This window comes from Stigmatopora argus, chromosome 22, assembly GCF_051989625.1.
Source record: "Stigmatopora argus isolate UIUO_Sarg chromosome 22, RoL_Sarg_1.0, whole genome shotgun sequence".
NCBI classification, from domain to species: domain Eukaryota; kingdom Metazoa; phylum Chordata; class Actinopteri; order Syngnathiformes; family Syngnathidae; genus Stigmatopora; species Stigmatopora argus.
In genome coordinates, this window is record NC_135408.1 from 5,480,386 (window position 1) to 5,490,801 (window position 10,416).

At 36.4% G+C, this 10,416-nt stretch overlaps 3 protein-coding genes and 1 non-coding gene across 7 annotated transcripts; 2 read left to right on the forward strand and 2 right to left on the reverse strand.

Annotated features, from left to right (window-relative positions):
* Positions 1-44: 44 nt before the first annotated feature.
* cox7b (cytochrome c oxidase subunit 7B) lies at positions 45-1,073 on the reverse strand. Its single transcript, XM_077592930.1, has 3 exons — positions 939-1,073; positions 345-460; positions 45-253 (listed from the first exon to the last, which is right to left on the reverse strand). The coding sequence occupies exons 1-3, from the start codon at positions 973-975 to the stop codon at positions 170-172; spliced, it is 237 nt and encodes a 78-aa protein (XP_077449056.1). The 5' UTR covers positions 976-1,073; the 3' UTR covers positions 45-169.
* A 206-nt stretch (positions 1,074-1,279) lies between these two features.
* trnal-caa (transfer RNA leucine (anticodon CAA)) lies at positions 1,280-1,390 on the forward strand. The gene is made up of 2 exons: positions 1,280-1,317; positions 1,345-1,390. It is a non-coding gene; the product is annotated as a tRNA-Leu (tRNA).
* Positions 1,391-1,815: 425 nt separating this feature from the next.
* Positions 1,816-4,197, reverse strand: pgrmc1 (progesterone receptor membrane component 1). The gene is made up of 3 exons (XM_077592929.1): positions 3,873-4,197; positions 2,607-2,762; positions 1,816-2,445 (listed from the first exon to the last, which is right to left on the reverse strand). Exons 1-3 carry the CDS (start codon positions 4,165-4,167, stop codon positions 2,351-2,353), a joined length of 546 nt encoding a protein of 181 aa, XP_077449055.1. The 5' UTR covers positions 4,168-4,197; the 3' UTR covers positions 1,816-2,350.
* Positions 4,198-4,941: 744 nt separating this feature from the next.
* On the forward strand, positions 4,942-10,126 carry rab24 (RAB24, member RAS oncogene family). 4 transcript variants are annotated; one of them, XM_077592336.1, is made up of 9 exons: positions 4,942-5,342; positions 6,188-6,351; positions 6,986-7,054; positions 7,136-7,214; positions 7,288-7,355; positions 7,435-7,534; positions 7,695-7,772; positions 7,882-7,941; positions 9,342-10,126. In XM_077592336.1, the coding sequence occupies exons 2-9, from the start codon at positions 6,235-6,237 to the stop codon at positions 9,410-9,412; spliced, it is 642 nt and encodes a 213-aa protein (XP_077448462.1). In that variant the 5' UTR covers positions 4,942-5,342; positions 6,188-6,234; the 3' UTR covers positions 9,413-10,126. The 4 variants fall into 4 exon arrangements, with proteins under 4 accessions (XP_077448462.1, XP_077448463.1, XP_077448466.1 ...); XM_077592337.1 differs by having other exon boundaries at positions 9,345-10,126; XM_077592340.1 differs by having other exon boundaries at positions 4,944-5,342; positions 7,695-7,745; positions 9,345-10,126.
* The last annotated feature ends 290 nt before the right edge of the window (positions 10,127-10,416 follow it).

The following is a 10,416-nucleotide window of genomic DNA, read 5'->3' on the forward strand; positions in this document are numbered from 1 at the left end:
TAGTAGTTGTATTTAAAATATGTTTTAAAAAATGCAACAACCCAATAATTACATTTCATTTATTTTGGACAAAATTTAAACACAGGCAGATATTTACTGTTCATCTGTACAGTCAGCCTAACATTAAAGACTGGATCGTCACCATGGCAGCTTGTTTTTTTCCTCCTTTCTATTCCTCAGCCTCCCTCCATGGTTTAGGCATGACCTTGCCAACAGGAGACAGATTCCAGGTGATGCCAGTTTGAGTCAGCACCTGCAAGACACAAATGGGAGTAAATTGCACTTATTTTCCATTTGAGTTTTACGATGAAGGAAAACAAACATAATAGGTGAGCTTGACTTACGTATGACCACACAGCCGTGCAGAAAACAAAGCCACCGACCATCAAACCAGTACCATACTTAGAATGGAAGTCCTGGGGAGCAGTGGAGCCGTGTCTCACTTGCCGTGCAGCTTGACCTGAAAGACAAATCACATTTTTTCTCATCTACACACTTCTACCATGTAATTCTGTATCTGCTATTCATCTATATTTTAATACACCATCTTAAAGATTATTCCCCTTGAACAAAATCCCACTGTTGTCGTCGTTTGGGTGGATATTTGTGTATTTTGTGTTACGAGCATAACGCCCACTGTCAATGACTTAAGTGCGCCGCCCAACTTACGTGCAATCACGTTTTCTTATTAATTCCAACCCCGCAGTAAATGAACACGCAATCAAGAACAACAATATGTTAATCATTATCTGCAGTACGTTTTCCAGAGTTCTTAAAGCCATAGAAAAAAACGGAGGTGTTAGCATTAGCATGCAAGCTGACCGCGGTGACCCACCGGAGACTCTTTTACAGACCCATTGCCGGCTATATAGCTAAATACATGACACATTTCGGAAAAATGCACTTATTCGCTATTCAACATTGACAACTTAGATTACCTGTGATGTTCACAGCGGCTTTTGCGAACCTGTACATGTTGACTTGCCTTACGTTTAAAATACCCTTGAACAGCGGAAGTTCCAGTAAGGCTGATGGAAATGACGTTTGGACACGTGGGCTTGGTATGAGCAGGCGCAGTTGCTGTCTTTAATATTTTGCGTAGGCGAACTGGCTGAATGTAATGTTTTATTGTACCCTTCTGCCTGTTAAGACACAAATTCGAACGACTATGTTCATCAGAGCATACGGAAAAAAGTTATGATAACATAATGTACTAGGATGTAATGTATTTTTATGTATATATCTAAATAACAAACTTTCAGCCTAGGTAGGTATCCGTGTCAGGATGGCCGAGTGGTCTAAGGCGCCAGACTCAAGGACTGAACTCCTTCCAATGAACGGGCATTCTGGTCTCCGAATGGAGGCGTGGGTTCGAATCCCACTTCTGACATGAGCTTTTATTGTAAGAAAATCAAATACGTTTTTACTTATATTACGTGTCTTTTTAGATTTGTATCAAAGATAAAGGCAAGTTTATAATAACGCAAGTTATCTTACGCTCTTGTTCCATGAATGCTATATTTTGTTTTTAAATCATTTCATTGCCAGTTACTAGTTATTTGACATCATTCATTTGTGCAGCAGTTTAATAATTATTTTTAACACATCACATGCCATTAACAACAATGGCTGTCCAATTTATTTCAACTGAGAGGACTGATATTGAAAGGTCATCTTTAAGTAGCCCTCCCAGTAAAATTGAATTAGCTAGCATGATGCTAACATTTAATGCAAAATATTTTTAAACAGGCTGAGCAATAATATTCATGTCAGAGTGTAACTACAAGAATGTAAGACACATCAAGAATTGAGAAATTATTGCTTTACATTGGTTTATTTATGAAATTGATATCATCTGCAGCCTAGCAATATTATAACATTCATTCTGTATGTGCAACCTCAGGATATGACCGTTATCAAATCAATGGATGTATATTAATGGATACCATTTAGCGTGTTTTAACTGGAATGACGGCTAGAAAAGCAAAGCATGATTTGAAAATGAGCGATTTATGCTTGGTCCCAAAAAATAGATCTCTAACTGTTTACATTCCTTCTGATTGGCCCCTTTTTCCCCGCTTATGGAGGGTCGTGCGTCCGTCTGCTGGCTCAGCATAAAGTCATCCATTACTCGCAATTATTAATAACACACTTATTTGAACCCTTTTTTTGCAAAACAACGATCCAGTTCACCCTAACCACATCAAGGGGCAGCGCAGACAAAAGGCAGGATTTACCGTAAGTAACTTACCGTTACCTTTGTGTGAACAGCATTTCAATAACAACACGCATAATACAGCATTAAGGCGTCGACATCGGTTTCCACCAACAACCCTCCATGTTTTTTTCTTTAGTCTGCTTTCTTGTCCTTCCCTTCTTCGTCGTCAGTGTACTCCGCCGGCTCCTCTCCGGGCTTCAGTAGCTTCCCGATTAAGTCGTATTTAGCTGCAAAGGCAAAAAAAAATAAAAAATAGATAAAGAAAATTCAAAATTACAATGAAATGTAAGACAATTAAATGGTTTCCAGACTTTTTCCACACACTATGCTAAATAAAATCAACAGGAGTCAATATTTGCGCTCCAGAGAGACGTTTCCGGGCCCTCACAGGTAAACTGCTCCTCCCACTCGGCGAGGCTCTCCTGTTGTGCGGCGTTCAGGTCGGACAAGTCGTCGTGTTCTTCTTTCAAGGCTTCCTGGCCCAAGCAGAAGGTGGCCAGGCCTCTGGACGCATCCCTGCCGGCGAACACGCCGTACGGCCCGTCTAGAAAAGGCAAAATGTTAGTTTACAGCTCACACGTGGCAGATACTGTATCAGTAGTGGGTGTGCGAGGAATACGAATAAACTCAGTGTGTGTTTGGAATGCTGGTCAGAGGTCACGCACAACAGAAGTTGCCACAATGAGATAAAAAAATCACTTTAATGCATGTTATAATGCCGAGAACCAACATGAAGGACTGCAATGGCAATACTATGAATACCAGATTGCGGTAAGAGTCTACATGTCTGTAATGCCTCCACGGTCATATAGTTTTTATGTGCGTGGCCTTAATATGACCTTGAGGTTTGGCGAGGGGGATGGGTGAATGCCAGCAAAACAAGAGATACAAAAAGAGACGGTAGAGTAGTAAATAGTGTATGAAACTGTCAAAACATGGTACAACAAAGCTCCAAGTAATATAGTTTGCTAGGAATATAGGGCAAACACAACATGAAAAATGTGTTTTAATTTGTTGATGGCAATAAAAACAATAATTCCAAATAAAAAAGTTTAAAAAGCAATTATTACAAAAAAACTTAATTTTGCAACAAATTGAAAAAAAGAACAACTCATTCAAACAAATGTAGCCTGTGTGTATTTTGCTCGAGGGATTTTATATATTTTTGTCCTGTTTTCTAAATCTTGTGATCTTAAATACCTTTAAAAAAAGAAGGGAAAAAAAGAAAAAGCGCAAGCACCAACTTGTTCATTTTATTAAAAACAGGTTTTAACTCATTGGTTCCCATTAACGACAAGAGATGTTCAATCTATATTAACTGGTAGGACAATACGTTAGATCAGTTCCCAGTTTAAATGGATTGGACGCGTATAGCCGTCAATGGGTATTTCCATCATAAGTTTCACTCTTACTAGCGTGAATGAGTTCAGCTGTTAATAACTTTTTAACAGATGTCCACTGTAGTAACCACTGTAAGGTTTAAATAACAAAACACAAAAAACAAGGAAAATATTCATGATATATATGTGCGTTTTTCACATGTTTTTCCGTAACGTAATCTTTTCAAGGCTACTCTGTCAAGGAACTACAAAAGAATAGAGAAAATTCATTTGATAAATTCAACGCAATATATAAAGTGATCGTATAAAGTTACCCGGCCCGTAGAACTTTTTGCCTCGAGTCACGTCGAAGACTTTTCCACTGACAGCCATGAGGATTCTCGGATTCTGCTCGCCATCGTAAGGCTTCAATTCTTCCAGGGTGAAGTCTCTTTTTTTCAGTTTGGGGAGCGGCTGGTCCGCCTCGTCCGGCACCTGCGGCTTGTCTCCGCGGAAGATTTTGTACAGAAGGTACAGACACAAGGCCAGAAGGGTCAGGTTCAAAGGGGACGTGAAAATCTCCTGCAGGATCCCGACTGAAGTTGACTCGCGTTCCTCTGCTTCGGCCATGTTGGATCTGTCCGTGTTTTCGTCTGTCTGGAGCCTGGGCGAATTTTTAGCCAATCTGTGCCCAGGATACTGTGACCCCCACTAAAAGTGTTGACCAATCAGATTAGAGTTCGAGTTTACCAGCTTCTTATATAAAATGTAATAAATCCCATGAATTTTTTTTATGAAACGCTTGCCGTCATCCGGGATCCTTGAAACTACACTGTTTGTTAACAGCTCAATTACAATGTTTTCTTTGTTTAGTAGTTTGTTCATATTTTAATTTTCACTATTATATATATATATATATATATATATATATATATATATATATATATATATATATATATATATATATATACACACACACATATATATACATACATTTATATATATGTATACATATATATATATATATATATATATATATATATATATATATATATATATATATATATATATATACATACACATATGTATACATACATATATATAAATGTGAATGAGATGACTTAAAATAAAAAATAAAATATTAGAGTGTTATTTGGTGCCATTACCAGTGTATTTCTGTTTTTCGTAGTTTTTATTTTGATTAATTCTATTCTCATTTTGTTGATATTGTAGCCCACACTACCCAAAATGTGATGCTTTTATTAGTTTAATTAATTAATTAATAATATTTTAATCATAATTCGTAATATTTTTTCAAATTATCAAACGGATTTAAAAAAAAAATCAAAACATGAGGGTGAGGTATTTTTGAGTCGCAGCCCATTTCTTCCGTCTAGACACAAGGTGACTTCGAATCATTGTTCCTTCCATTACAGCCAAACAAGGATGAAATCGAGAAATTTCCCCCTCGGACGAGTCGCTTGGTTCTTTTTTTAGAAACCCGTCCGGCATTTTGCAACATTTTCCATTTTGAAACGGCGAAAATATGTAGATTTTGTTTTTTCTGGAAAAAAATTGTAGCGTTGGTGTTTTGAGGCATTGCGCAACACGTCCGTAAATAGCAGCCGGGTTTGCTTAGTCTAGCTTCGTTTAGCTTGAATAGGTTGGGCTGAGATGACAAGTCTACTTTTTGTGCCCCCTTAACAGCTTTAAACACATTTATTCGTCAGCTTCTCTTTTACGGATTTTTGTTGCTGTTGTTGGGGAGCAACAATGAAGACGTTTTAATTCAAGCTAGCTGCGAGGTAAGCTCTTTCAATTTTACAATTCCATTATTTACTGATTTGTTTTCACTAGTTGCTGTAAAAGACTCAACAAACAAACCACAAATATCAAATAACTCCACCAAAATTGGTGTTGATTTTCGACCTCAACATGGTTTTAAATGTTTAAGAAATATTGGTTTTCTTGTTTTCCTCCCATGTGATAAAGTTTTAATCAAGTGAATAGTTAATTTATTTTATTGCAGATGAATACAATTAATTAAATCGTTATTTTTTTCATTCCCGTAGAGGAAAATAAGCAATTCTTCAACAAAATATTCCATGATCAAGAGTTTGTTTCTTTTATAAGTTATTATTTTAAATGTATGGGCAGACAACACAAATAAAGGGAGAGAAAATATTTAAGACCGACGCTTTGCACTTTAATTTTGTCCAGCATTTAACATTTTAAATGTCACGTTTTTTCATAATCATTAATATATATTTAACTTTTTAAGTGAATACTACTAATAATAATAACATGAAGAAAAACAGATATATACTCTTCCTGCCCCTAATGACAGTCTGAAGGTTGTTGTTTTTATAAATCCACAATGAGCACGTTAAAATGTATAAATACTAAACTACAAGTTTGAAACTGACAAGATCTATGTTTCTGTTTTCATGAAAAAAAGTAATTTTCATATGGTATTTCCGAATTTTACTATCAAGAAGTTGGGTTTCATTAAAAAAAAGAAGGATTCAAAGAAGAAAATGTTGTTTTGGAATTCAATTCACTAGACAACATTTTTTCAAGACCCACATTTCAAACTTTTTCTAATGTAGGTATTGTTATATTTAGTGCATTTTTTTCTTCTTCTTCACAGGTCAGCCTTTTCTTCATTCCTTACTTTCCACTAAATTGTGGAGGATTATGAGTGCCATGCGGGTGGATGCAAAGGTCGTGATGCTGGGCAAGGAGAGCGTGGGTAAAACCAGCCTGGTGGAGCGCTACGTCCACAACCGCTTCCTGGTCGGTCCTTATCAGAACGTAAGCTCCAATACGTGAATCTATATTTGGCTGTACATGTGAATATATTGCAAGATTAACCCCTTTTTCTTTCCTGGTCCAAATTAGAATTTATAAAAAAAAAATCAAACACAGTGGTATCAACTTACGAAATTAATTGGTTCTAAAACTTGTTTTGTATCTCTGATTTTTCGTAAGTAGAGTAGTATTATATATGTAAATTTTCACCATTCGTTCCGCGGTCCTAAAAAAAATACCAACTAAACCTTTTAAAAATGAATGTGTCTCAATTTTGTATAATTTCCTTCCCACCAGTAATTTTAAATAAAAAAAAAACCAAGTTGCTTTAACCACAATCAAAAAAATAACAAATAAAAAAACATGGGGAGTTGTTGTTGGGAGACAGCCAATGGGAAGCGAGCGGAGTGCAAGGAAATTGTCAAGCAGAACACTACAGTAGCATGACAATTTCAAAATAAAATGACGGATACAGGCAATGTATTTACATTTCAAGGGATGCTTGATTTCATAACTTGGATCTTGTTTTCGTATACTAGAACTGTCATTTTTCAAATCAAAGGGTTTTGTAACCTGAAAATGTTGTAAGTAGAAGCATTCGTAAGTAGAGGTACAATTTTGCACATCTTCCCTCCAGACTATCGGTGCTGCTTTTGTGGCCAAACCAATCCAGGTGGCAGACAAAGTGATCACTTTAGGAATATGGGTGAGTCACAGTGACTGCGCTAAGAGTGCGCTCTATCTAATCATTTAAATCACATGACTGGAAATGTTTTGTTTTTCTAAGGATACGGCCGGGTCAGAACGCTATGAAGCCATGAGCAGAATCTACTACCGAGGAGCCCGAGCTGCCGTTGTCTGCTACGGTATACTCCGGCTGGGTGGCCATTTTGTGTCAAACTGTTGCTGCACTTCATTTATTTTTATTTCATTTTTTAGACTTGACGGACAGCAGCAGTTTCCAGCGAGCTCGTTTTTGGGTGAAAGAGTTGCAAAATTGCGAGGAGGTAAATTCCGCTTCTCTGAAAATCCCTGGCTTTTATTGCGGTTTGATATTTATTTATTTTTTTTAAACATGTTTTTAAGCATTGTAAGATCTACTTGTGCGGTACCAAGAGCGACCTGATCCAAGGAGACCGAAGTCTACGTCAAATCGACTACCACGATACTCAAGACTTTGCTGAAGGTGACGACACGACCGTTCCAAAAGAGGAAACTGGGGTTTCCGTTGAAATCAAATCAAGCTTTGAGGAACAACTTGTCAAGTTCTCTGATTGTAAAACAGTTCCTCTGCAGTCACATCCGGATTGCCTTGACTAATCCGCTATGTTTATTCAACTGTGTAGAAATCGGCGCGCAGCATTTTGAGACCTCCAGTAAAACGGGAAGGAACGTGGGTGAGTCACAAACACCCGCAGACACGCGTAGGCATCTCACGTTTGTATTCTTTTTTCCAAGCGCAATAGCTTGTCGCAGCAGTTTTCGATAAATTTGCTCAAGAATGAAAATGACAGTCATCTGTTATTGACGCAGACGAGCTGTTCCAGAAGGTCGCCGAGGACTACAACAACGCCGCCTTCCAGAACATGACAGGTGAGACTCTTCGTCACGGATTGGAAGCACTGTAGATTTTCCAAATAATAATGCTGGTTTAAAAGTGATTTCTTTTGTATTTATAAAGGTTAGGCGAAATGTCAATATATCCTCTCACTTAAAAGTAGTGTTCCCGTTTAATGTTTTCCTTGTTTAGCAGGTTTAACCCTTAATGACATGAATAATAATATATATTTTTAACCCGTACGGGGAGATCATTGGCGGCCATTGACGGCGCAAGACGTCCAATCCATTTTAGGTGCATGAACATCAATGGCACGCAATTAAATGCTATGGGGAAAAAAATCAAATAAGAGTGTACTTCTGTTTTTCGTCATTAAAATTGTAATACTTATATTTGTATTTATAATTAGAAAAATACAATCATTAACCACTTAAAACAATATAATCATTGCTTATTTACGATACACATTTGTTTTTAAGGGCCAAAAATTACTTGCTTCACAAAGTGTTAACCGCCTTGATGGCAAGAAAAATGTAAGATTTAAAACCTTTTATGCGTTCAAGTAGATGCTAAATCAAGTTGAGAAAGTTCATTATAATACATTAACAGTAATACATAATTCAATACTAATAAAATAGAAATGCATATTATTTGATGTATTTTATAAATTAGCCACTAAGGGCATCTATGTTATACACATTGAGGCTGATTTCATCTGGAATGCGAATAATTTGCATCAATAGGCTTCAAGGGGTAAAAGGCTAAAGGTCATAAGCATCTACTTGGAAATAGCTTTCCACTATAGGGACAAATGTTTTATTTATAGACAAGTTGGATGTTAGGCATTCATTTTGAAACTTAATCACAAAACCATAGGCATAAAAGCTGCCACTTACAGCAAATAAAAGCGGCTCTAGTACGGCGCCCTGGAGAACTCCTGTCTTCTATCAATACAAATAGAGACAACCCAAGATACTATCGCTTATTCTCCTACAGGTAGAATTGTATGAAAAGGGTTGGTTTCCAATTTTCACACAATTTCACACCAACCGTATGTATACATGTACATCTATGTGAATGTATGCATATGTATATTTATGTGTATATAGATATATTTCAGCAACACACTTATTTATTTATATATTCATGTGTTAATTTATTAATTAATTTATTTATATATTTATTAATTATTGATTTATTTATATTTATTTGTTAATTTATTTATATAATTGTTAATTTATTTATATATTTGTTAATTTATTTGTATTATTTATTTACTTATTTATTACCTATTTATTTATGTCTAAAATGTATTTCTGTATTCTCACCCTCTTGCTACTGTGACAATAAAATTTCCCGAATACGGGTTGAATAAAGTTATCTAATCTAAAATCTGATCTAATCTAAAAAAAACCTGCATACCGTGCCTTTTCAGCAGAAGAGACGGGACTCAACCTGGGCCACAAGAAAGACTCGTACTTTTATTCGTGCTGCAACGGCAACTGACTCTCGCCGGGGGAAGGACGATCATGTTGGATGGAAACACAAAAAGCAACAAACCATTCGCTTCTCTTTTGCCACAAGGAACCTCTGCCGGGTGGAGGCTGGAATCCACTTGGGTTTTCATCCAGAATTGTGCTGACAAACTGACTTTTCTTTTGGGTAGGTGCATTTTTTTCCCCATCCTTATTTGGGAGTTTTTAGTCAAATTTAGCACTATTCTGCCAAAATATCCCACGGATCAGGAATTAGACCACCTACCTTTTGCTTTTGGATGCACAAAAGCCACGTCTCGGTCGTGTGTCCATTTCCCGTATGTCCTCATTACATTGTTACGTGGTCCTTTGAGATGCCTCAATGAAAATATGACTGACTTTTCTATCTTAAAACACTCAAAAATGAATTGTTGACGTTTAGAAGTCATGTTTGCGATATTTATTGCCTTGAATTATCACGGTGCCGTTTAACACTTGGTGGAAAACAATAATGCTTGAATGTTTTTTTTTAAATACATGCTGGCGAGGCGTTTAATGTAATAAAAGATCTTGACAAATTACACGTTTCATTTTTGATGGGAAAGTTACAGAATGAAGTTAAAATTTGTAGATTGGAAATGGGGTCGATATTACAAAATAAATTTAAAAATGAGCAATATTGCCAGCTTCAAACATCTACATGGAGTTTTCCATAAACTGAAATAAATGTTTGTGCTTGAAAACACCTTAAAAATGTGTTTTTTTCCCCTCAGACCAAGATGCACCTTCCCACCAATGAGTTTATCACTGGTTAACGTCCAAACCACTTGAAGCGAGAGCGTGGCAGCGAACATACATTCATTCATTCATTCAGACCTGACTTATAGTCTGGAAAATACGGTACTTTACATTGGAGTATGCAGTAAATTAATCCTAAAATAAATATTGTATATTTTTTCGTAAAACATCAGTAAACAATACCGCAAACAATTCAATGCAATGGTACTTAAAAAAAATGTCATAGTATATAGTAGA

Excerpts from the sequence above, each read along its gene's own strand:
- cox7b (XM_077592930.1), bottom strand. The coding sequence starts at position 975 with ATGTACAGGTTCGCAAAAGCCGCTGTGAACATCACAG. Across the intron at positions 461-938 it reads AGCCGCTGTGAACATCACAG|GTCAAGCTGCACGGCAAGTG; the intron begins GTAATCTAAGTT and ends TTTGTCTTTCAG. Across the intron at positions 254-344 it reads GCACGGCTGTGTGGTCATAC|GTGCTGACTCAAACTGGCAT; the intron begins GTAAGTCAAGCT and ends TGTGTCTTGCAG.
- pgrmc1 (XM_077592929.1), bottom strand. The coding sequence starts at position 4,167 with ATGGCCGAAGCAGAGGAACGCGAGTCAACTTCAGTCGGGATCCTGCAG. Across the intron at positions 2,763-3,872 it reads CAAAAAGTTCTACGGGCCGG|ACGGGCCGTACGGCGTGTTC; the intron begins GTAACTTTATAC and ends TGCCTTTTCTAG. Across the intron at positions 2,446-2,606 it reads GTGGGAGGAGCAGTTTACCT|CTAAATACGACTTAATCGGG; the intron begins GTGAGGGCCCGG and ends TTGCCTTTGCAG.
- rab24 (XM_077592336.1), top strand. The coding sequence starts at position 6,235 with ATGAGTGCCATGCGGGTGGATGCAAAGGTCGTGATGCTGGGCAAGGAG. Across the intron at positions 7,055-7,135 it reads TGATCACTTTAGGAATATGG|GATACGGCCGGGTCAGAACG; the intron begins GTGAGTCACAGT and ends TGTTTTTCTAAG. Across the intron at positions 7,535-7,694 it reads TACTCAAGACTTTGCTGAAG|AAATCGGCGCGCAGCATTTT; the intron begins GTGACGACACGA and ends TCAACTGTGTAG.